Source organism: Emys orbicularis, chromosome 6 (genome assembly GCF_028017835.1).
Source record: "Emys orbicularis isolate rEmyOrb1 chromosome 6, rEmyOrb1.hap1, whole genome shotgun sequence".
NCBI lineage: Eukaryota > Metazoa > Chordata > Testudines > Emydidae > Emys > Emys orbicularis.
This window is the reverse complement of record NC_088688.1, coordinates 62777561-62804391: the sequence shown is the minus strand read 5'-3', so window position 1 is coordinate 62804391 and position 26831 is coordinate 62777561. Positions and strand designations below refer to the sequence as shown.

Below are 26831 nucleotides of genomic sequence, written 5' to 3'. Positions count from 1 at the left end.
TTTTAAGCTTGTTTTTAAGGTTCTTGGTAAAAAGCAAAATTGAGCCATGATTTTTAAAATAAGTGAGGTTCACAGTCAGAGCAGATTACAATTACTTAAACCTGGTACATTGCAACAGGCCAAGCTTTAAGGTTCCCTTTCCTGGCAGCAGCACTCGCTGTTTCGCGGGTCGGCTAGTGCTCTGGAGGTAGCAGGCCCAACAGTGAATACCCCCCTGACTTTACCCTGCCCTATGCCCTTCTTTCTGATCCTCAACCGCCTTGCCGCCCTGCAGAGTCCGCCACCTTCTCCCTTGGTCCCCGTCAGTCCGCCACCTTCCTCCCGTCACTCGCTCTCCCGGCTGCTGAGTCCTGCCCCCCTCACCTAGCTCCTCCCTCCGCTCACACTGTCCCAGGGCGCCGGGCTGACATCACGCCCGGGGTTTCCATCGGGCCGAGGGAGGGGGAGACTTGACTGTACTGAGCGGCGGTAGCGTGATGGCGGCGGCCGGGAGGACCTAAGCGGTGGCGGCAGCGGCGCAGCGCGCACCCTGGTTCTTTTCCCCTCCCGGTTCGGGCTTCATTGTGCGAAGCGCCGCGGGCCAGCCCGCCGTGTAGGTCAGCGAGGGGCTCAGTGCGGCCGGCGGGGGAGAAGCGGCCCAGGCCCGGCGGCGGCGGCTGGAGTAGCCCCCGAGCCCGGGCTGCAGGCAGTACTTTCCTCTCCACTGGGATAACGCTGTGTCCCGACAGCGCGGCCCTGGGGAGGCCCGGCCGAGATACGCGCAGGTAGGAAGCGGCCTGCCCGGGCTGGGCTCCTTAGTTTCTCGCAGGGCTGGAGCTGGACTCACTGCGGCTGCCGGGGGCTCGGTGGCCAGGCCGGGGGCTGAGTGGGAAGAAGCCGGGAGTGGGGCCTGTTTACCGCTTCCAGGCGGGGCGGGGGTGATGAGCGCGAGGAAGCTGGGCTCGCTGGCTCCTGGCGGGGGAGCCGGCCCTCGCGCTGCCTTGGCGATGTGAGGAGCGTGCAGCGCGGGGGCTGAGTCGGCCGGGGAGCCGTGGCCAAGAGCGGCGCCAGTGCAGGCCGCGCCGGGAGCGGGGAAGTGTCCACGGAGGAGGAGGGAGACCGACCATTGTCGGGAGGGGGCGGAGGCCGGGGCGGTTCTGACCTGGGCGCTCCTGGAGGGCGGGTGGTTGGGAAAGTAAGAGGCCGCTGCGTTTCGGGGATTACAGCTAGGGAAGCTCTTTGGCCAGCGGGTCCCACAGCACAGCAGGGAGGTGCATGGTGGGGAGAGGGAGCTGCGACCACCGGGCTGGGCGGGTAAATTTGGAAGCTGCTGAAGGCCGAATGACTGGGATGGGGATGCCGAGGAGCCTGGCCCGCAGCGGGTGCTAGCCAGGCCTCCTAGCGGGCAGCTTTGTTGAACCACTAGACCCCACAGGTCTGTAATCGACAGGGGCGCTCCCACCGCGACAGCGCCTTAAAGTGCTTTAGCGACGGGCCGCCCCACGGACGCGCAGTTCCCCTTGTGAGCGGCCTGTTTGTCTCCGATTCCCAGTCGGGTTGGGCTTGTGGCTGGGGCAGGATTATCGGGCTCCTTGGTCGCTCATACCCTCCGCCATGTCCTTTGTGTACTGGCCTGGATGAGAAACTGTGATGCCTGAGAGGAGTAGTAGTAGCCCGAGGGAACCCCAGCAGGACAAACTCAGTCGGATCACTGTGGGCAAACGAGGAGGTGGACGGGTGAGCTGTGTATGAAACCCTCGTCTCATTCACATCCATTCAGTGCCTTCGGGGCACTCTTCATTCGCTGATTTGTTAGGAGGTTTATTCTTGTACTCCTGCTGTAGGACACTTACAGTGACCCCGGACGCTTCGGATACTTGAGTACACACAGCTCTGATTATCCTGGTATGTGAAATATTGACCATTTCAGCTGTGGGATCTTGAGTTAGATTTGTTATTGGATAACTCTTGACAAGTATAACTTTTTAAATGTGTGGCAGTTATGCTGGTTGATAATTAGAGAAAATGTTATGCTTGAACCTGGAAATGCTTTTACAGTATGTTTATAGTATTTATTTACTGATTTGATTATTGTTCCATCAGTTGAAATAAAATACTTGCCTTTTTAACCTGTACTTGTTTAAAGTTTATTATGTAGTAGCTCTTAAAAGCCAAGTAGGTCTAGATCAGGGGTTCTCAAACTGGGGGGTTGGGACCCCTCAGGGGGTCATGAGGTTATTACATGGGGGGGTCAAGAGCTGTCAGCCTCCACCCCAAACCCTGCTTTGCCTCCAGCATTTATAATGGTGTTAAATATATAAAAAGTGTTTTTAATGTAGAAGGGGAGTCGCACTCAGAGGCTTGCTATGTGAAAGGGGTCACCAGTAAAAAAAGTTTGAGAGACATTGGTCTAGATCACATTGTTCAGCCCTTGATACATACAATAAATGACAGTTCCTGTCCCAAAATGTTGACCAGTAATACCTTCTCACTTACTATAAATTAGAAAAATACTTTTATTTATTTTCAGTTTGTGTACTTTGTGTTTGTCACAGTACTTTCAGTGTAACAGTTCCTTTGTATAGCCAGTCATACTCCGTTCTTTGTGTGGGCCTTTCACAGAGCAATGGGAAAGAGAAATGTTCTTTAAACAGGAAAGTGTGATTACAAAACTATCAGCAATTGCAGTGGGTAGTGCCAGAAACTACATTTCACTTTTTTAATGAAGTAGATTTCATATTTGATCCTTTTCAATGTTAGTTTATTAGGTCAGTTATCTTTAGCATCCTTAGAGGTTGTATGGAACCATGTAATATTTAAAGTCATATTCTTAACAATTTTGTGTGTCTAACTGTGTTTTAGGTAATTTGGGAAAGGATCTTGAATACCTTCAGTGAACAGTTGAACAAACAAGTCACCTGTAAAACACGTGGAGTACAAGGAAGACTATAAAGGGAACTTTTAATATCCATCTCAAAAACTGAGTGGACTTATATTTTAAACTTCTGAATATTTACAATGAATGGGCACAGTGATGAGGAAAGCATAAGAAACAGTAGTGGAGAATCAAGGTAAGCACTAATCATTTGAAGTCTCTGCTATATGGTCTTGTTTGAAGACAGCTTGAATTTATAACTTTATTGTGGACAGCTGAAACTCTTTGGCATAGATGTAGAACATAGTTTTTAGGTCTCATTCTGTCCTCTTCAGATCCTTATATAATGCCTGTCACTTTGGTATCTTAATGCATGTTGTATTATAAGCATACAGTTAGTTTATTCGTATTTAGCCTGTGCTATCTGCATTTGGGGAAAAAAACAGCTTGCTTGGCATTATTTAACAACTGTCAGCATTGTTTTATAAAGACTGTAGACCTTAGTAAAGGAAGTTATTTTACTGTGTTAAATTAGTATTTAGGTAATATAGTTGGTCCAAGAGAAGAGCTTTACTGTTTATGAAAATGATTTTTGTTCTGTCTAATAAATTTGAAGATTGAAAAATGTATTAAGAATATCAAAATAAGCCTTGGATATTGGAAATGCAACCTATGCACTCAGATACCATGGTGATGGGTGCAGTATAAAAGCCCAACCTAACCTATCAGAGGAGGTTGATCTTTGATTTTGTTACGTAATCTGTAGTTTTCCTTAGTTGCTGAGCTACAAAAGCTTTGGGGGCTTCACCAGTGTGACATAACCAGGTAGCAAAATTGCCTTCTCAAGTACGGCCATTGATTCATTGCCATTTTGAGTTATTTAACAATCTGTAATCTAGAAGTTACTAGTCTCAAACTTTGTTTTGGTGCTTGAGAATGTATACTGCTTTTAGTTGTTTAGAAGACTTTCCTCTTGCTAGAGGGAAGTTTATTTAGTATAATACAGATCTTGTCTTTCAAACCAAGCAAAACAGTCCTCATGGAACCTCAAAGGCTATTTTTTTGGTTTTCATAAATGGGAGTAAGAAAGATAAAACTTTGTGTGTATAATTTTTATAAATTGTGTAAATTTAGGGTCTCTCTGGATTTCTGATAACCTCCATGGCTGTAGAAAATACAACTTCCATCTAAAGATTCTCTGCTTGGTTGCAGAGAATTTGACCAAATTGTTCCATTTTTTTTTTTTAAACATCTTTAGACTGAAACAGTTGTAAAGGAGGTGTGAACTACCTGTTTCTTTCAATGGGATGTTAACTAGTTCTCATTCAAGCTTCAGTGTGTAAATATTAACTATTTAGCTAATCAACTTACCAGAACCTCCCAGTTAATGTATTTAAGCACTATGGACAGGAATTAAAATTTGTTATCTTACAAATGTGCTTAGTATGGTGTGCTTGGGGATTGGTCCTGCTTTGAGCAGGGGGTTGGATTAGATGACCTCCTGAGGTCCCTTCCAACTAGGGTGACCAGACAGCAAATGTGAAAAATCGGGACGGGAGTGGGGGGTAATAGGAGCCTATATAAGAAAAAGACCCAAAAATCGGGACTGTCCCTATAAATCGGGACATCTGGTCACCCTACTTCCAACCCTGATATTCTATGATTAACAGCTTTGTATGACTGTAGGAAGTTCAAAGATTTCTATTTAAATTAAAGTAATATAATGCATGCTGCACATGGGATGGGACAAGACATCCAAAAATGTATTTACTGTGTAAATACAATCATGCCTCTGTGTAATGAGAACTTCAGTTATACCTAGAATTAATAATGTATATGCATTTTAAAATGACAAGTTTCAAATTTTTGTTTTAGTGCTTGATAATAATGATTCACTCTAATGTTTCTGAAGTCTTACTTGATGAGTAGACAATTATCTTGCTTTTATTGGAAGCAGCAAGGTTATGGAATTTCAGCTGCAGTTTAATACCATAATGTTGCACAAGTTCAGAGCTATGCTTATTTTCACTTTCTCAGAAAAAAATAGCATCAACAAAGCTTGTCCTCCTGAATTTCAAAATGTTGTAAATCAAAATTCAAAAACTGTGGCTAACTTGTCTGGAACATCTCAAATGTTTTTGCAAATGTATGGGATTGCATTGCCTACTTAAAAAGAAACACAAGCCATCCTAATTAAAGATAATGTAGGAAGAGAGATGCCTCATATCAAACTGAAACACTGCACCTGCTGCATAATGTATATAGGATAGCAATGTATGTGTGTTTTCTTGTTTAAAAAAGATAACATACATTAAAAATATTACTATTAAATAAGCTGTTACAAGTATTTCCAATAACCTGATTAAAAGTGAATATCAAGCAGAGATTCTAATATACTTAATCAGCTTGATTATTAACTGTGGAGTCACATTTCATTCTGCATTTAAACACCGCTTGTTTAAATGTATTATTTATTAACCATATAGCCTAATAATGCATGAATAGAGCTTAAACAATCCACCTGCCTACTTGCAAGTTGCAAGCAGGAAGCTTTCCTTTGTGAATGGTAGATATACATTTTCATTTTAAAAAAGTTTTGAGCCCTAGTTGTGAAGGTAATCTGAACTGAATGTAAATTCCAGCAGTACTGTTTAGCTAAAATCTAACAAAGGGTTCTTAAATGTATGGTCCACCCATGTAATTTTGTTATACTGTAATGCTTTTCAGAGTCTCCAGAATCTAAGCTTTTTTAAAAAGGGCATCTAAACCTCATTGTTGCACAGATAAGCTTCCAGATGTAACCAATGCAGTGATATCTGCATTCAGCCCATAACCCAGAGATATGAACTCCCATGTTCCCTTTTAATCTGACTAGAAGATCAGCATTAAAGCCCAGTGATGACACTTCACTGTCAACATTAACTATTTAATCACAGATCACAGTGGATGGAACGGGGTTGGGAATAGGAGTGAAGCACACTGGGTAGGTAATTGGGAGTTGCTTCAGGGAAGGAAATGCAGAGAAAAGGACTGAGGAAGCACTCAAAGACAGGGAATGGGGGCGAGAAACCGATAAAAAGAGGTTGGGGAAGGAAGAGAAACAAAGAACAGAAATAGTGGTGAATCTAAAAGGGTCTTTTATCTTTTTGGTGACAATGCAACAAATAAGGCATATTCTTCCCTTGAGCCCTGTACAAACTTTGTGATATTGCTGTGAGTTGCAGGGAATATGTAGACCTCAATGTATATCCTGGTCCATGGATCGTAATTAAACATAAAAATGAGTCCTCTCCAAATGAGTTTGTCACTCTTGATCTAGAGTCCTGTTACTGGTTGAGAAAGTTGAGCAGTGACTGAGGACAACTGGACCTAAAATCAGAGGGGTAGCCGTGTTAGTCTGGATCTGTAAAAAGCAACAAAGAGTCCTGTGGCACCTTAAAGACTAACAGATGTATTGGAGCATAAGCTTTCGTGGGTGAATACCCACTTCGTCACCCACGAAAGCTTATGCTCCAATACATCTGTTAGTCTATAAGGTGCCACAGGACTCTTTGTTGCTGGACCTAAAATGGAGCTTGTAAAATAGCAGCCAGGAGGCTGGGTAACAGTAAATCATCAGATAACCTCTTTTGCTGTCTATCACAATAATTAGAAAGCTCTGGAGTGGGAGGAGCAGAGAGAGAATTCAGCTTCTTCCCAGTAGAGAAGAGGGCTGGAGGAAACATTAGTTGCGGACTTCAAATTTCACACACTAGCAAGAAGTTGCTGCATAGGTGACGCTCTCAAAGATTGTTCCAGCAGCAGCCTGGTAATGGAATTCCAGCTGTCTTCCATTTTCCTCCCTTGGTGATGGGGAAGGAAGGAAGCAGGGATCTTGCTTATGAAGAGTGCAGATCTCCCTTACGTTTGTGTCCAGTCTCCACCCCATCCAGAGGCTGATTAAATTTATCATCTGGCTTTTCTATCCCTGTCCACCCATAGCAGCTGCCAGTTAGGAAAACTTTGTTTTACCACTTGTGAAAAAAAATGTAACTTATGTTCATAGTCCAAGCATTTGTCAGGTATTGCATATGAACCTTGTCTATGGTAGCAGCCTTTGTGCTTATAATTTACCGCTGATGCTGGCAATGGTGGAAGCTGTAGGTTGGACAAGACTAAACAGCCTATCATCTAAACCTGCTTTCTGTCATCCCAATGTTCTGTTACATAATTATTATGGAGACTTCTTTTCTTTCTGCTTATTCCAGTATGTAAAGACAATATCACAGGATTATGGAATGTGTCCAGAGCAGTTAACTGTAACATCACAAATTGTTGTTCCTCTGAGTAGGAAGGAAGCACGAGCAGATAAATTCAGTAACAATAATACTGGCTTTGTGCAAATGGCCTTTGCTATAAAGGAGGAAAGAAACTTTTTCAAGAAGACCTGATTCAAACAAAGTTTTCCTTTGGGGAGTGGTAGCTCTTTATGGGGGCTCAGCTACAATTGCCTGCTAGTTAGTGTCAAGAAAAGCTTAGTGAGAAAGTTAGCGCAGCCCCTCTGGGGAAATTCAGTACTGTATTACTTACTCCTGAATTGCATAAGGATAGTATCAACACTCATGGGTTGAACAGAGGGTTGCTGTGATCTGGATTCCATTTTTCTGCTCTTACTGTGTGCTTCAGACAGAACAGGGCAGTGAAGCATTGAAGAGTGCATGGGGAGAGGGGAAAGGAGAAGTGTTCATTCTCCCCGCTAGTAGTCAAGAAGTGACCCTGGGTAGCGTTGTCCCCGAACCCTCTATGTGTGAACATTGCATACACTTATGAGCCAGAGAACTAATTCTGCTAAATGAGATGCCCTGCTTAAATTCTACTTTAAAGCCTAGCCAACCGATTCCCCTGACCCAAACTGGAAACACATTTTTTGGGGAAATGGGGGAAACAAAACACCTGTTACTACGGACAAGACATTCTGTGGAATTCCAACACAAATCAGAAGGTAAAAGCAGTTTGTGGCACCTTTTCATCAAAAGATTTAATATTTAAAAAAACCTCTGGAAGAAGATGCCCTAAAGCTAAGGGCAACCTATGGGCTTCATGGACCCTGCTGAGTTTCACCACAGTCCTCCACACAGGGGAGAGACTCTTTCTCTGTTGCCTATATAACATTAGTGTTAGCGAACAGAGTTTAAAGTGTGTTGGTGAGAATTAGTATCTCTGTTCAAAGAGCCTCTAAGTTTCAAGTGTACTATCACAAATTGTTTTGTTTTTGTTTTTACACTCCACTACAATAAAGCTAAGGCCTGGTCTACACTAGGAGTTTATATCGAATTTAGCGCCGTTACATCGAATTAACCCTGCACCCGTCCACACCACGAAGCTATTTAGTTCGACATAGAGCTCTTTTAAATTCGACTTCTGTACTCCTCGAAAACGAGAGGAGTAGCGCTAAATTCGAAATGGCCATATCGAATTAGGCTAGGTGTGGATGGAAATTGACGGTAATAGCTCCGGGAGCTATCCCACAGTGCACCACTCTGTTGACGCTCTGGACAGCACTCCGAGCTCGGATGCTCTGACCAGCCACACAGGAAAAGCCCCGGGAAAATTTGAATTCCTTTTCCTGTCTGGGCAGTTTGAATCTCATTTTCTGTTTGGACAGCGTGGAGAGCTCAGCAGCACTGGCAACGATGCAGAGCTCTCCAGCAGAGATGGCCGTGCAATCTAATAGAAAGAGGGCCCCAGCATGGACTGATCGGGAAGTCTTGGATCTCATCGCTGTGTGGGGCGATGAGTCCGTGCTTTCAGAGCTCATAGAATAGAATCATAGAATATCAGGGTTGGAAGGGACCTCAAGAGGTCATCTAGTCCAACCCCCTGCTCAAAGCAGGACCAATTCCCAACTAAATCATCCCAGCCAGGGCTTTGTCAAGCCGGGCCTTAAAAACCTCCAAGGAAGGAGACTCCACCACCTCCCTAGGTAACGCATTCCAGTGCTTCACCACCCTCCTAGTGAAATAGTGTTTCCTAATATCCAACCTGGACCTCCCCCACTGCAACTTGAGACCATTGCTCCTTGTTCTGTCATCTGCCACCACTGAGAACAGCCGAGCTCCATCCTCTTTGGAACCCCCCTTCAGGTAGTTGAAGGCTGCTATCAAATCCCCCCTCATTCTTCTCTTCTGGAGACTAAACAATCCCAGTTCCCTCAGCCTCTCCTCATAAGTCATGTGCTCCAGACCCCTAATCATTTTTGTTGCCCTCCGCTGGACTCTTTCCAATTTTTCCACATCCTTCTTGTAGTGTGGGGCCCAAAATTGGACACAGTATTCCAGATGAGGCCTCACCAATGTCGAATAAAGGGGAACGATCACGTTCCTCGATCTGCTGGCAATGCCCCTACTTATACAGCCCAAAATGCCGTTAGCCTTCTTGGCAACAAGAGCACACTGTTGACTCATATCCAGCTTCTCGTCCACTGTGACCCCTAGGTCCTTTTCTGCAGAACTGCTACCTAGCCATTCGGTCCCTAGTCTGTAGCAGTGCATGGGATTCTTCCGTCCTAAGTGCAGGACTCTGCACTTATCCTTGTTGAACCTCATCAGGTTTTTTTTGGCCCAATCCTCTAATTTGTCTAGGTCCCTCTGTATCCGATCCCTACCCTCTAGTGTATCTACCACGCCTCCTAGTTTAGTGTCATCTGCAAACTTGCTGAGAGTGCAGTCCACACCATCCTCCAGATCATTAATAAAGATATTAAACAAAACTGGCCCCAGGACCGACCCTTGGGGCACTCCGCTTGAAACCGGCTGCCAACTAGACATGGAGCCATTGATCACTGCGCTCCAAAAGAAGGAATGCAAAGATCTACGAGAAGATCTCTAAAGCCATGGCAGAGAGAGGATACAGCCGGGATGCAACGCAGTGCCGCGTGAAAATCAAGGAGCTGAGACAAGGCTACCAAAAAACCAAAGAGGCAAACCGACGCTCCGGATCCCAGCCCCACACATCACGTTTCTACGAGGCACTGCATTCCATCCTAGGTGCGGCCGCCACCACTACCCCACCAGTGACCGTGGACTCCGAGGATGGGATATTGTCCACGGCCGGTTCCTCGTCGGAAATGTTAGGTGACGGGGAAGATGAGGAAGGAGATGAGGAGGACGAGGCAGTCGACAGCGCTTGCACCGCTGATTTCCCCGACAGCCAGGAGCTCTTCATCACCCTTACCGAGATCCCCTACCAACCGTCCACAGCCCTTACCCCGGACACCGAATCAGGGGAAGGATCAAGCAGTGAGTGCTTTAAACATCTAAACATTTCATTTTAACATAACTGGAATATTTATATTGTTAAGAATGGGCTTTTCATTCACTCATTTAAACATAGAAACTTTTATTTATAACAAAACAGGAATAGTAACTATATTAGCAATTTGGTGTTCATGATTTATTTGGCTTAGTCAACTATTTAGTCCTAACTATGTATAAAAAATCAAATAATGTCCGGATATTCATGATTAGGCCACCACAGGACGCTCCACTCTGTAGTCCCTTATGCTGCACTTAAAGGAAAAGACCGTCAATGTGCCCGGGAATGGACAGAGAGTCCTCCTGGGATAGCTCGGCATAGCTCTCCTGGAGGTACCGCTCAAGCATGCGCATCAGGTTCCGCGGCAGGGCGATCTTGTTCGGTCCACCATGGTAACACACGTTCCCACGCCATGAGTCCATTAGGTAGTCCGGGATCATGGCACGGCACAGCATGGCGGCATACGGCCCTGGCCTCTGCATGGTCTCCCGAAGCATCCTTCCCCTCTCGGTCTCCGAGATCCTCATGAGAGTAATATCACACATGACGCCCTGCTTTAAATTAGGGAGGGGAATGTTAGTATTGGGACTGCTTTGCAGCCACGCGGTGGAGGCGGCAGAGGGGCAGCATACAGGGAGCTTTCCCGGGGACAGCCGCGAGGTGGTGGGACAGGGGCAGAACTCATGCTTCCCTGATTGCTGCCAGCAGAGAGTGGCCTTGCATTCAGTGCGAAAAGAGCCCAGTGCTACTATTACATTTTTAAGCTGCCACAAGTCTACGGCTTACCATGCTTTCCTGCAACAGAAGTAGAGGTGTCCTGCCACGCTTCTCTGATCGCAACTGCAGGACCCCAGGCACTGAAGGCGAGGGCCGAAAATTCGACCTTGTCCTGAGTGCGCATGTGAAAGGTCCAGTGCATGGTGTTGTTCACAGAGAAAGACTATGTTCTTTGTTAGCAACTTCATTTATCTGTCTCAGGAATTCACTCCCTTTTTCCCATTGCCACAGACACATCTGCGACTGTCTCCCAACCCAGCCTGGCATCACACTCCCAGAGGCTAGCGCAGATTAGGAGAAGGAAGAGGAAGACGTGTGAAGACATGTTTTATGAACTTATGGACTGCTCACGAGAGCAGGCAGCCCAGACGACACAGTGGAGGGAGAACTTGTCACAAATGCACAGAGCAGTCATGGAACGGGAGGAGAGGTGGCGCCAGGAGGACCAGCAGGCTACTCAAACCCTGCTTGGACTAATGAGGGAGCAAACGGAGACGCTCCGGCGCCTAGTGGATGTTCTGCAAGACCGGAGGCAGGAGGACAGAGCCCTGCTGCTGTCTATCTCTAACCGCCCTCCCCCGCCACCAAGTCCCACACCCCCCTCACCAAAAGTCCAAAGAAGGAGGGGCGGCAAGGGCCGTTAAAACTTTCAGTCGGCCCCTGCACACTGCTGCAGCACTGGAAGGCTCTCGTTCCACAAAGTTTGAAAAGTCCTTTCCTACCCATCTCACACTAGCCCACGTCCAAGTTTCCTCCCCCCCCTTTTCATGTGCGGTTCATAATAAAACATCTGTTTCTGTTAAGTACTGTTTCCGAGAGTGTCTTTTAGAGGGGATTCTGTCTGAAGGGGGGGAAGGGGTTTGTTACTTGGACAGGACAGTCACCTGTAGCAGGCTACAGAGGCGGGGGCAGGTCCAGCATCAGGACACATACACAGTGCAGTCACCAGTTACCCTGGTCAGTCTGGGAGGCAGTTTTCATGTTCTGGGGTGCGAGGGGGTTGATCTGTGACTTTGTGGCGGGGGAGGGCAGTTAGAGATCTTATGCCGCGGTCCTTATCCTGGATCACAGAGCCACGCAGCAGGGGGTCTGTTACCCTCCGCCCCCTGCCAGAAAGTCACTTGGCCGACACATACACGCAGTCCCGCCCAGGACTGCTGGCAGGCTGCGTTGAAACAACCAATCCAGCACTGCGGAGCCTGTCATTCCCGGAGTTTAGAAGCATCATTTGCATCAGAACACTAAACCCGCCCCCCGCCACAGTCTGCGTCCCCGGTTTAAAACATTCCCGCGAAAACAGTAAGAAAGAGAACTTTGTTCATTAACAAAACGGAACAGATTTTATTTGTTGGGAAGGTGGGGAAGGGGGTATGTAACTTGGAAGGATAGTCAACAGTAACTGGGTAAAGAAACGGGGGCAGGTTCAGCATCTGTGTCCACAAAGTAAACAGCAACAGAGGGTCCTGTGGCACCTTTAAGACTAACAGAAGTATTGGGAGCATAAGCTTTCGTGGGTAAGAACCTCACTTCTTCAGATGCCTTGCATCTGAAGAAGTGAGGTTCTTACCCACGAAAGCTTATGCTCCCAATACTTCTGTTAGTCTTAAAGGTGCCACAGGACCCTCTGTTGCTTTTTACAGATTCAGACTAACACGGCTACCCCTCTGATACTTGACAAAGTAAACAGTCACTGGAGACCCTGCTCAGTCAGGAACCTGGCTTTCAAAGCCTCCCTGATGCACAGCGCGTCCCGCTGGGATCTTCTAATCACCCGGCTGTCTGGCTGGGCGTAATCAGAAGCCAGGCTATTTGCCTCAACCTCCCACCCCGCCATAAAGGTCTCCCCCTTGCTCTCACACAAATTGTGGAGCACACAGCAAGCAGCTATCACAATGGGGTTATTGGTCTCGCTGAGATCACAGCGAGTGAGTAGGCTTCTCCATCTCCCCTTGAGACGGCCAAAAGCACACTCCACCACCATTCTGCACTTGCTGAGCCGGTAGTTGAATAGTTCTTTCCCTGAGTCCAGTGCGCCAGTGTAGGGCTTCATGAGCCAGGGCATTAGCGGGTATGCAGGGTCCCCGAGGATGACTGTAGGCATCTCCACATCCCCAACAGTTACTTTGTGGTCCGGGAAGTAAAGACCTTCCTGCAGCCGTCTAAACAGACCAGAGTTCCTGAAAACCCGAGCGTCATGAACCTTGCCAGGCCATCCAACGTTGATATTAGTAAAACGTCCCCGATGGTCCACCAGTGCTTGCAGCACCATGGAAAAGTATCCCTTTCGGTTGATGTACTGGCTGGCCTGGTGGTCCGGTCCCAGGATAGGGATGTGAGTCCCATCTATAGCCCCACCGCAGTTTGGGAATCCCATCTCGGCAAAGCCATCTATGATGAGCTCCACGTTTCCCAGGGTCACTACCTTAGATAGCAGTAGCTTGACGATTGCCTTGGCTACTTGCATGACAGCAACCCCCACGGTAGACTTGCCCACACCAAAGTGGTTAGCGACGGACCGGTAGCTGTCTGGCGTTGCGAGCTTCCAGAGGGCTATGGCAACTCGCTTCTGGACAGTCAGGGCTGCCCGCATCCGGGTGTCCTTTCGCTTCAGGGCAGGGGACAGCAACTCACACAGTTCGAGGAAAGTCCCCTTCCGCATGCGAAAGTTGCGCAGCCACTGGGATTCATCCCAGACCTGCAGCACTATGCGGTCCCACCATTCCGTGCTTGTTTCACGGGCCCAGAATCGCCGTTCAACAGTATCCACAAGACCCAGTGACAGCGAGATGTCATGGGCGCTGGGTCTCATGTTCTCTGAGAGGTCGGAGCTAGTGTCCGACTTCATGCCGTCACGGTGGTGCTGTAGCCTCCTCTCATGATTTATCTGCAGCTGCCTCTGGTACAGGTGGATGAGAAGCTGCGAGGCGTTGAGAACTGCCACAACTGCAGCGATGGTCGCAGCGGGATCCATGCTCGCACTGCTGTGGCGTCCGCGCTGTCAGTAATCAGAAAAGCGCGCGAACTGATTTCCCGCCGGCGCTTTCAGGGAGGGAGGGAGGGAGGGCGGGATTGACGGACGGATGACGACAGGCGCCCAAAAGCACCCTCGACACATTTTTTTACCCAGAAGGCATTTGGGGCTCGACCCAGAATTCCAATGGGCAGCGGGGACTGCGGGAACTGTGGGATAGCTGCCCACAGTGCACCGCTTCCAATGTCGACGCTTGCCCCGTTAGTGTGGACTCACAAAGTCTCACAAAGTCGAATTACTGTCCTTAGTGTGGACACATACGTTCGACTTTGTAATATCGATTCCACATAGTCGAATTAACTAAAATCGAAGTACTCTCGTAGTGTAGACAAGGCCTAAATCAATGAGAAATTCCCCATATGTCATCTGATGCCAGAGTTCTTTTTTATTTTTCTAGGTTGGAAAAACTCAGTCTGGGTATTTGAGATACAAAAGTTTAAAACAAAGTGAGTTTTTCACTTCTGAGGTATTAGTAATGTGTGGTAATGCTTATCTCAAACAATCAGAACTGGCCCTTCCAATTATATTTAATTGTGTTGGATTCAGTAAGGACTGGAACCACTGGCTAGTTTAGGAGTTTAATTTAGCTATTGCACAATGTATTCAGCTGCATTTGCTCTGATACAAGTATTCTAATTCTGTGTAGGCATAGTCTAACGCAGAGGTGGGCAAACTATGGCCCGAGGACCACATCTGGCCTGTAGGCCCCTCCTGCCCGGCCCCTGAGCTCCTGTCCTGGGAGGCTAGCCCCCGGCCCCTTTCGTGCTGTATCCCCTTCCCTCCCCCCGCTGTTTCCCCTCCCCAGCAGCCTCAGCTCACTGCACCACCAGCGCAATGCTCTGGGCGGCAGGACTGCAATCTCTTGTCCGGCAGCACAGCTGCAGAGCCGGCCTGACCCCGTGCTCTGGGCGGCGTGGTAAGGGGGCAGGGAGCAGGGGGGGTTGGATAGAGGGCAGGGGAGTTCAGGGTGGTGGTTGGGGCAGGGGTGTGAATAGGTGGCGGGGCGGTCAGAGGGTGGGGAACAGGGGGGTTGAATGGGGGCAGGGGTTCCGGGGGGGGGCAGTCAGGAAGGAGAGGAGGGGTTGGATGGGAAGTCCGGGGGGCAGTCAGGGGCAGGGGTTCTGGGGGCAGTCAGGGAAAAAGGGTGGTTGGATGGGCAGGGACCCGGGGGGGGCAGTCAGGAAGGAGAGGAGGGGTTGGATGGGGTGGCAGGGGGCAGTCAGGGGTGGGGGGGCCTGGGGGTGGTCAGGGGACAGGGAGGGGTGGATGGGGCAGGGGTCCTGGGGGGGCATCAGGGAACGGGGGGGTTGGATGGGGCAGGAGTCCCGGGGGGGCTGGCAGGGGGCAAGAAGCGGGGGGGTTGGAATAGGGGGTGGGGGCTGGGCCACGCCTAGCTGTATGGAGAGGTACAACCTCCCATAACCGGCCTTCCATACAATTTCAGAAATCTGATGTGGCCCTCAGGCCAAAAAATTTGCACGCCCCTGATATAACGGGGGTAGATTGTGGGCCATGGACTTCTCGTGGCCGTCTTGTGAGCCGATGCTCCTCTCCATATACGGAAGGCCAATGAATCTGATCAGGGTGGCAAATGGATGGCAAGGAGCCACATGGAATAAGAGTTTAGTGGGGTGCGGTGGGGAGGAACTGGGAAGCACAAGAAGAGAGCCACACGGGGTTTTATTGGTTTACATGGAAATGCTATGGAATTTTTGAAGTATGTGGTTAAGAGGGGTAACAGAATTGGGAGGATATCTGTAGGGAGGAGCAACAGAGTTAGTGTGTGTGCATAGGAGCAAGCAACAGATGCTCAGTACAGAAATTATTCACGCTGTCATATTTATTTTGGAAAAAGTTTAAGGTTGAACATTCTTATTGGTAACTTCAGGGGAATGTGGCTTAAGGATACAGCTTTTTTTTTTAAGTTAGGAAAATCAAACTTAAATTTACACTTTAATTTTTTTTAAAACATTGGAAGTATGGAAGTGGACACTACTGCCTTGTTCCCTTTGTGCCAGGATGCTAAATCTTACGTAATGTACTTTCACGCAGATAAGTTAATTTCAAAACTCTTATGAAAAAGTTTCTAGATGAGTTTTCAATTTTTAAGCTGCATATGTCTGCAAAATTTTGTCTATGAAATTATGTCCAAGTAGTGGCTCCATCATACTCACATTTCAGATTTCAGTTTAACAAGAATGTAGTAGTGGCTTACTTAGTCTGGCTATGGGTGTCTCTACTCCCTCTGTTAACCCTTCCTGAGGTCTCTAATAATAGCATGGTCCTTGTCATTCAAGTACATTCTCCTTGGGGTTCTAGTTTATTAAAATAACAGTTCAATGTGAATGAAAGTCAAAACCTGTTTTTCCCAGATCCTACGTTCTTCAGCCAATTGCTTCTTCTTTTGATTCTCACTCCTATCTGAATTCAGGCTGCCCTTGTATCCCCCAGCAGATCTGGCTTCTAGTCTCATACACCTGTCAGGTGACCATTGTGCGGAGTGGTAAACTAAGTCACGAATGAGGCAGAGCCCTGGATTCTCAAAGGGCAAGCTCAACCTGTGACAAGGAGTTGAATCTCATTGAAATGGCAATTTAAAAAAATGGAATGTAAACTGAGTACTATTTATTTTTCATTATAGTTTGATGAAAAATGGATTGACACAGAAAGAATAAATTAAATCTGCCAACTTTTCACTAGATTGTCATGCTTTTCTTTGTACCACTTTTGTGCAAGAAATCTAAACCACTCTGGGAAATGTTCTTTTTTTCCACACTGTTGCTCCTCATGCTCATTCTGAAAATATCAGTTATACGTGCGTAATATTGTGAAAGGTTCTTTTCAAACATTGAACATGAAATGAAACTTTTAAACTATACATTGTGAACTTGTGCACCAAGCTCCACTTGATGACATATCTGCTGCAACAGAAATGCAGTTACTCCCTTAGGGGTGGGGGTGAGAGGGAGAGACTCCCTCATAAAGTATCACTAACCTCCCTGTGATGGGGTGGACTAGGCCTAAAGGCCCTCTGCTGGAGGCCTCAGGATTCTGCCACACCCATCCCAGGAAAGGAGCAGTGGAGAGGTCCTCCAAGCATCCTAGAGTGGTGGTGAGGAAGCAACCAATCAGAGGGGCTGCTGGCAAGGCCCATCGGGCCAGGAGGGTCCTATAAAAAGGAGCTGCAGAACAGAGTAGTTTAGTAGCTTCTTGAAGCCAGAGGAGAAACGACTGCGTGCTTGGCTGGAAAAGCAGCAGGATTACAGACAATTAAGTGGGGGCAGGGACTAGGGGTGCGAGAGGCTCCTGGCTGGAGCCTAAGACTCTTTGCTAGCAGGGACCAGGGGAGCATTGAGGGAGCTCGTGGCTGGCTGTGGGGACTGAGTAGGGACTGAGCCCTGGGGATATGGCCCCATACCAGGGCCGGGACTGCTTATTGAAAGAATGGAGACACACCTAACCAGAGGGGGCACTTGTGAGAGGTGGGTGCTGACCCCGTTACACTCCCCTTTAAGATTTATCTCAATCTGCCAACATGTGAAAACTACACTGTGCTCATCTAAGGTTTTTACCTGGTGAGTTACTATGTATTAATTAACGTGAGGTAAGAACACGCTATTTTTCATGGAGAAGACTCGTCCAGTCTTCTGTTGCAGTTGTTTGCTTGGAGCAAGACTTGCCACTCGTCTAACTTGCATCAGGACTGAAAACAGTGGCTTTGCAGCTGACCCATTGCTATTTGTCCTCCCTGCATAGTCCCACAGTGCCCCTGAAACTATTCTGTGCATTGCTTATGTCTCCTGTGCTCTTGGTCACTTTTTTGTTTTGAACTCCTGTTTAATAAAGTGCATGCATCTTTAGGTTTTTCTTCAAAAAAAAAAAAAAAAATCAATGCTGATGCAATTTAATTTTTCAGAATATATGTTTTTATGTATCAAAAATGTTTATTTGCTTGGCTCACTTTTTTTTTTTTTTTAATGTTTGTATAATACCTCTCCAAAGAATTGCAATTTCGGTGAGCCCATACTTTAGGCAACCGGAAGAGGCACCTCAAGTGTACTGTTACTAAGCTGTTGTCCAACAATTAGTGGCAGCAGATGCTTGGCTGCCCACTTCCCACACAGCTGTCATTAACAGTGCCGCCTTCATATAGTAGCTTAATGTGTCAGTGAAGAACACCAAGAACTTCTAGGGTGGATGGACCCACTCCAATATCCCTTCCTTTCCCTGTATACCTTTGGGTTCTTAGTTTCTCTTAATGGGGTGGATGGCCCTCCCCTTAGGAGTAAATTAAGAATTGCCACTCCTCTTGTGAGTTTCAGGACTAGCTGCTCCAAGAAGCAGTCATTTAAGGTGTCAAGAAACTTTATCTCTGCATCCCATCCTGAGGTGACATGTACCCAGTCAATATGGGGATAGTTGAAATCCCCCATTATTACTGAGTTTTTTTTATTTTAATAGCCTCTCTAATCTCCCTGAGCATTTCACAGTCACTGTCACCATCCTGATCAGGTGGTTGGTAACACATCCTACAGCTATATTCTTATTATTAGAGCATGGAATTACTATCCATAGAGATTCTTTTTGGTCTCAGTAGATGAGACTGACATACACCTAGTTTCACTCTACTGCTATTGTGTTTAAGAGCAGCTGAAGCAAAGCTACAATCCTCTGCATTGCTGCTAGGAGTTCTCTGAAGTGAGGGGGAGGCAAATGAACAAGCTGCCCATCACACCTCTTTCCCCTCTCCTTCCTCACATAAGAACACCTCCAGCAGCGGCAGAGGATCACAATCCCAGCAAGAATAACAGAATGAAAACTTTAGGTTCAAGTTAATTTCCTGATTTTGAACAGCATGAAACAGATACGATCCTGGGGCAGTAGGAGAAGAGTTGAATCCAAATAGAAATTAAGGGAAGAGGCAAACATGGAGAAACTGCATTGGTGAACTAAGGCATATTGATTTGCAGTAGTTCTATTCAAGGATATTTATCCACATGTCAGACTTGGTCTCTTACTCTGTGGGCAAGCACATACAGTACTAGAAACAGTGATGACAGCATTTTGAGCTCCTGGGTGAAGGAATGTTTCAGTGGTCTCTTGAACTATGAGTATGAGGGGTACAGTTTTGGAACCTTAACTCATAATGAGCAGTACCTGTTCAGGTGAGTATTCCCATACAGCTCAATAGGACTGCTTGCATGAACAGGTAGTATTCATTGTGAGACAGGGTTGCAGAATTGGGCCTAACTAAAGAGGCAGAGTTGATAACAGTGAGCAATATCCATCACTCTTCAGCTGAGACAGGGAGTTTCTGGCATAAAATGCCTTTGGAGAAAGTGGGGAAGGGTGGGGGGGGGGAAAGGAAATAGTATATTGAGGAAGGAACCCTGCTTTTAAAGCAGGGCAAACCTCAAGCAAAGGAGGCGTTAAGATATGACTATATTTGCTTGCAGCTATTAGTTTGGATTCACATCTTAACATGTTTGTCACAAAGGGAGCCCACATACTGTTTTATTGTAATGTTTACTTGACTGTCATGTTGTCATGTAGTTGTTCTCCAGTAAAACAATTATTTTAAAGGTCAGGTTTGATATAGTGTGAAACACTACCAGTAGTAGTTGAGTTAAAAATGAAAGCTTGTAATGATTCTTTTTTGAAACATATTGATCACTTCCCTTCTAACATCACATCTCTCCTTTTCCACTTCAAGAAAGATTAAACCACTTCTGGCACTGTCACACAACTTAGAGAGAGAGAGGGGTCTTTTAATTCCATAAATCCAGATTGTCCATATTTAAACTTTTTTTTCAAACTGATTTAGATTTGGGAATAGTTTCCTCTTTCTCTTCTGTAACTAAAACTGTTGGAATAGGAAGTAGTTTGGAGGATGAAGTAAATCTCATTTGTGGCACTAGAAATCTGGGTGATGGATTTCTGATATCCATTTTTCTGGTAGATCTGATTTTTTGTTTTTAGAAAGCTTAAATGCTAAGTGTCTTCAATCACTCAGCAAAAAATTTGAAAATCCATTCAAAAATTGAATGGATGCACTGCTTTCCTAAGGCCAGTCGTCAGTGGGAATGTTGGAGATGGGGGGAAAAACACTGTTCTAGAACCATATTATGTCAAGGCAGTTGATCAAGATAGGTTTTATATGCACTAGGAAAACTTCAGTTTTAATCACTCTGTGGATCACTTAGCACATATGTACACCCAGGTGTACATAAATAAAAACCACTTTTTGGATGGGAGTTAGTGCTATCCTAGAATGCCTTTACTCATTCTTCCCTGACAGTTTTGATGGCTCAGACTACTGCCTCTATCATCTGTCAAGCTGACTACAGATAGGCATGCAAACTGCTCAAACCCAGTCTTTCTGTCCCAGTTCAGTGTTTGCCTGAGAGCAGCCAAGATGGAACTCTGCTGAAGTTGGCTCCAGTTGGCTTCCAATGGATACATCCCCAACTCCATCTTACAGAGAAACAATGAAGGGCACAAAAATAGCTTGAAGTACAATGTAATTTAAACCTGTAACTTCTTGTATGTATATTTTGCTCATGGAATTCCACCTGGAATCATCTCTCCTCATGAAATGAGTATTTAGTCTGAATTACACACGGACTCCCCCTCTCCCTATACAAGTGGGGCTGCTACAACTTCCAAGTCTTTCTCTTAGGACCATCTCCCATAGCCCTACACTCTGAAAAATAGAACAGAGGCTTTAATGTATATGCCCCAGACTGTCTTTTCACCCTTCATCACTGACTACAATCTCAGCCTCTCATTTGCCCATTTCCTCCCTCCCCCCCCCCCCCCCCCCCGCCTTTCTCTACCTTCCCACCTAAGGCAATGGAGGAACTGGGTGGAGTGCATGGAACGTGGTCAGCAGAGGTTTAGGCTTTTTGTCACGGTATCTGCAGTAAGTAGGAGGGCATAGCTTCTGCCCTTCAGCATCAGATGAGCAATTTTTCATGCAGGACAGCATCATTCAAAAGTGACAACTAAAACAAAAGTATGTGAATAAATGCACATACATACACTATATACTGTAGAGATTATACACCTGTTGCAAAGTGCTGTTCTGGGAAATGTGGAATAGATACCCAGAGGGGGAGAGCTGCGTCAGTGGACAGAACACTGGTATGCACCTGGGGCAAAAATGCAAAGAACCTACAGTTGAAATAGCATGACTGATGTGAACTCACTGCATTGTTGGTACTTATGTGGTGCTGGTTCACTTACCACTGCTTCACTTACACAATGCCTCAATTCTTTTTTTGTACATGTTGCCTAAGAGAGCAGGTACTGGTTAAAGAGAAGACTGGAAGGCCAGGGGCTGGTGAGAATGGAGTAGGGCATATCCTCCCAAGTCCTCATAGACCTGGGGGAGGAATGCCAAAACCCTGATGTTCTACTCCAGTCTGACCATCCCAACTCTCTGAAACCTTCCCAGTGCACACAGGAAAACACACACACACACCCTTCCCCCCACCCTTGCGACAAACCCTCCAGTCAACACACTACTTTTTTTCCTCCAGACAACCCATGCATCTTATGATGACTTTCTGGCTCTTGGAAAACTTGTCAACTCTGCTTTGCTACAAGGGTTATATCAGAATTAAATGAGGTACCCCATGAACACCAATGTTTGTTGACACAAATTACACACTGTTCTCAGACCCTACAAGCCTATGGAGTGGGAGTCTGGGCTAGAACTATTTCTTTGGAGTGAGATGTGTAGAAGTTTATTTTTAACCTTATTAATAATTCTGAATGGTTGGCTCTTCATTACTGATACTAAACTACAGAAGTAGATGAAGTAGACTTTCAAAGTAAATAAAAAAAACAAATCCCTCTGACTTTTGCCAAACTTTCTAACTTAATTCTGTTCCTCTCATTTCTTCTGGTGATACAAATGGATTCTTCTCTCTCTTCCACCCACCTTTCCTTTCCTCTTTCTTTTCCCCATCAGCTTGGTTAGGAAGAACAAATCTCCCAGCAAGTGTGTGAGCTTGAGAAAAATAATTACTGTCATATTTTAGGCAGAAGCTGTGAATTGAAATATGGATGGAGTGTTATGCTTCCTAAGATAAATTCCTTCCTTCCCTCTCTCACCTACACACACAAAGTAAATTTTATAACTTAAACTTTCATAGTACATTCATATCTCAAAGCAATTTACAAATGTAACCCTTTCCGGATGTAAAGGATATTCTACCATCAGAAGAGAACTTGTCAGGCTTCAGTATTCCGATAGAACGCAGGGACAAAAAACAAAAGCTCATTTGGGGCTGTAGTATCAATCCAAAGGGATGCTACAGTGGTCCATGTTGGCATAAACTATTTATCAGTTCTTCAGTGTACCAGAGCAGAGTGATCCCCCTGTTAAAGGTAAACTGAAAAGGGGAAAAAAGGGTTTGTCCATTCATATTTTTTTTACATTACAAACTTAGATCCACCCTGGAGGACTGCCTCTGTTGTGTGTTTTGTCTCATGTTTCCCATCTAGGAAATGACAAGCCCTTGACCAGGGAATGGGGAAGTTTAGGAGCAATCTCAATGCCTTGTTTTCTTTCCTGGGCAAGGATGCGGAAGCTCAATAGCATGTTTCTCTACACGCCCACTTCAGGGCACTCAGGCCTGGTCTGCACCTAAAACTTAGGTCAACCTAGCTGCGTCGCTCAGGGGTGTGAAAAGATGCACGGCTGTGAGCCCAGAGCCTGGGTCAACTGACTTAGCTTGTAGGGTTTATGCTGCGGCGCTAAAAATAGCAGTGTAAACGTTGGGCTCGGGCTGGAGCTTGGGCTCTAAGCCCCTCCCCCTCACCAGCTTCTTGAGCCCCCAATATCTACACTGCTATTTTTAACCCCTCAGTGTGAATCTAAGTTGACTTGGGCTCTGAGACTCACCACCTCTTTTTTTTTTTTTTTTTTTTTTTTTTGCTGTGGAGACATGCCCAATGAGCACTTTATAGAAATTGTTCATTGGTCCTCTAAGTAACAGAAACATTGTTTCTCTCCCACTGGGCTAGGCAAAGGTGGGAACAGAGGTAGCTTTTAACATTGTCCTTTAGACTTGCTCCAGGATTAGAGACCAGGAGAGAGAATGGCACTGTTGGGCTTTACAGCCCTTAATGGGGCAGTTGTAGATAGTAGAGCACTTCCCTTCATATCCACAACAGCTGCAGCCAGCTACATTAAGAATACTTTACACTGCATATGCAGTATTGTTGTAGCCATGTCTGTCTCAGGATATTAGAGAGGCTAGGTGGGTGGACCAACGTCTGTTGGCGAGAGAGACAAGCCACACAGAGCTCTTCTTCAGGTCTGGGAAAGGTATTCTGAGCATCACAGCTAAATGCAAGATGGAATAGATTGTTTAGCATAAATAGTTAGCTCATATTCTAAGGGACCATTCAAGGTAGAGTGGCCTGTAAACACCTCTGTATAGGACAAAAAGAGGGTATTTAGTGGGTTACAGATTGTTATAATAAGCCATAAATCCAGTGTCTCTGTCGTATGTTGCATATGGCACTTTTAACTGAGGATATCAATATTTTTTTTCCTAAAGATGGGTATTGTCCCCATTTAGACATGGAAAAAGTAAGGCGCAGAGGTTAAGGGCCAAATTTTACAAGATTGCCTCAATTTTAGGATGTCTAATTTTTAAACGCTGAGGTGCTTTAAATTCAGAGGTGCTGGGCATGCACAGCTCCCATTAACTAATAACTAGTTGTTTCGTGCTAATATTGGAATGCTTTCTTGGCATCCATGAGGGCATGATTTTTTTTTTTTAAAGCACTGCTCCAACCACATTATTTTATTATAGAAAACATGCTCTTAATAAATATCCAATTAGATTAGAGGCTTTGGTGTTTTGTTTGTTTTTTAAAATAAAGCTACTGGTAGTCTTTAAAACAGTTATTGCATGCTTTGTAGTCTTATGTATTCATCAGTCATTGATAGAGAGGCGCGCAACTTGCATACATTGGTTCAAATAGTTTTAGCACAAAGGAAAGTTTGTTTAAAGTTATACGATAACAGTTTTTTTAAACATGTGTGATGCAACTGAAAGTCTGTTAAGAGGATGGATTGATTTTTGTAATAGTTTATTTTTTTGTATTACCTGTTCTTTATCAAGATGCTTATTTACAGTCCTGGTATACATTCTTTTTAAATTATTCAGCTGCTTTAAAGGCAATATTGTCCCTATAATGCTTTCCATCAAGATGTCTGTTTAAAAATATTGGGGCTTCTATGTTAGATTAATATTATGGGTTTTTTTCAGAATCTGAGACTTTAGCACAGGTTATAGAGAAAATTGTTTTGAGAAACCAGATTTGTTTGTACAGTATCTTGAACATAGTTCACCATATGTGCATATAAAAATATAGTTGCAAAATGTTATGTACACTAATTCATTCTTTTTAAATTAAATAAATTATTTGAAGTGTGATGTAACTAAAGGAGGAAGAGAGAGAGAAGGGGGCAGTTAGTCATCTCAAGCATAACTATGTACATAGGACGGGTGACTTCCTGGTTGTCATGCAATAGTTTAGTGGGAGACTCAGGGCTTTTCTAAATGGGGAATTTTACTGGCATAAGAGTATCAACATGGGGAGTTATATTTGGATAACTATACCAGTAAAATCATGCTAGTATAATCACCTATCTAGGCGAGCCCTCAGGAATGGAATCCAAGGGTCCTGATAACCCTGTCTTTGTATAAATCACCAGGTCCAGATTTGCAACACAAGGCATGAAATGTAACCTACAAAGGATTTTGTTTAAATTGATGGTTTGTCCTATTTTGGTTTCTTTATGAAATATAAAGAAGGGCTGAAATATGTGTGGTTTTTTTAAAAGTTTTGAAGTTTTTTCTTTTTACTTCAAAAATATTAGTAAAGACAATCTGATCTATCCTGCTTTTGCTGGAAGACCTCTTTGCAGTCTTAGAGCATATTTATTGTTCTCTCTTTCACCTGACAGTGATGGGTGATACTGAAGTTATATAGATGTTATTTAAAACAAACAACTACATAATTGAGATGGGTGTGAAATGCAGTGCCATTACCATTCTGCCTGCTTGGACTGTATGCCCTGATCATGGATGACCTGTCCTATATCAGGGTGCTGTCCCTGGTCCTTGCTTGAAGCATAAACTTTTCTACAAGGTTTGGCTAATAGCTCTGAGTTTATCAGACCCCTTTCTCCTTTCCTGTTGTCTGGCTGTCTGGAAGGAGGAGAGGCTATCTCTGATCCTTTCTTTCCATCTCAGTTCTGCTTTGTGCATCAGCTGTTAATTAACTGCAGGGTGAAAATCGTAGTACATGTCTCTATCCGAAACCCATCGTATAACCTACACTGGACACGAAAGCTAGAACTACCTGTCCCAAAGTTGAACTTGATGGAAGTTGGGTGTAGGGCTTTCACAATAGCAAGATGATCATTCTACAGTTTCCTCTTATAGGGAATACCTCTCACCTTGAATTTCGCCCTATTTATAAAGATAAGCAAGGCACGTTTGTTTTGCCCATACCTTTTGAATGAAAGTAAAACTGTGGACATTTAATCAACTGGCAAAGTCTTTTTTCCTCTCTCTTTAAAGCTGTGGGCTGCAGGGGAGCATAGTCTATGGATATATTGTTAATTGACCCAACTTGTGAAGTGCTCCCAGTTATCACAGCATGGAGGTCCTATAAATGGATGCAGTGTGTTATTTAAGAGTAGGCTATTATATCCATGCTTGGCTAATTTCATAATTAATTTTACAGGTGAAGCTAAATTATTTCTAACTTCACTTTGATTTTATTCTACTATTCAAAATGCTGCATAATATTCTTTTATGTTTAATTACAGCCAGTCGGATGACGATTCTGGTTCAGCATCAGGTTCTGGATCTGGTTCGAGTTCTGGAAGCAGTAGCGATGGAAGTAGCAGCCAGTCAGGTAGCAGCGACTCTGACTCTGGTTCAGAGTCAGGCAGTCAGTCAGAATCAGAGTCTGACACATCTAGAGAGAAGAAACAAGTTCAAGCAAAACCACCAAAAGTTGGTGGAGCTGAGGTAAAATGCACAAATAAACATTCCAGTGAAAGATATTAGACTTTGTGTGGTTATCTCCTGTAGCTATTTTCACTATAGATAAGAACTGGAATGAAAGACTTGTTAAACTGTTAGGATTTGAGCTTGGATTGATTAGTAAAATATCTGCATACCATGACTGGAATATCATGGAAAATATTAAGGCCAAGATTTTCAGAAATAGATACATGAAATTATGCTCCTAAATTCTTACCAGGGTACCTAAATAAATAGCCTGATTATCAAAAGCGCTGAGCACCCAGCTGCTCCTATTGATTGTAGTAGATAGTCCACTCTTCAAGATCAGGCCACTTATTTAGGCCCCTAAACTACTAAATCCTTTCTTAACTCTATTCATTTTTGAAAATCATATCTGTATACTTTAGCTTGCTGTTATCTGATAAACTGTTGAACTGGAACACTTCAAATTTGCATGTAGTTAGTCTTCTATGAGGAAGAAGTTTGCAAAATTTCAGAAAAAAATCTAAATTGTTTAGAAAATGTCTTCTGAGCATATCCAGTGGGATTAAATAACCTCAAATTTGCTCTAGTTGCTTCTGTGTGTAATATATAAAATTTGTAAAGTATTATGACTCCCCTTGAATGAAAGAAAGTATAATAAATGTAACAGAATATTAATTAACATAATTCTGCTTAAAACTCAGTTTTTCCTCTTCATTCATTTTTTTAAAGTGTTGCAATGTTTTCATATGAAGCAAAATTATTTGACAATTGTACTACTACATTCCTCATCGGAATTATGTGAGTTATAACAACTTAAAATTGAAATGTG

The 26831-nt window shown here is 44.8% G+C and overlaps 1 protein-coding gene across 1 annotated transcript in view; it reads left to right on the top strand.

Moving 5' to 3' along the window:
• Window positions 1–635: 635 nt before the first annotated feature.
• Window positions 636–26831, top strand: part of CHD1 (chromodomain helicase DNA binding protein 1) — an 84925-nt gene continuing 58729 nt past the window's right edge. The window contains exons 1-4 of the mRNA XM_065406973.1: window positions 636–764; window positions 1824–1884; window positions 2842–3050; window positions 25816–26020. Of these exons, the coding sequence (XP_065263045.1) occupies window positions 2998–3050; window positions 25816–26020 (258 nt within the window). The 5' untranslated portion in view covers window positions 636–764; window positions 1824–1884; window positions 2842–2997. The remainder of the gene's footprint in view (window positions 765–1823; window positions 1885–2841; window positions 3051–25815; window positions 26021–26831) is intronic.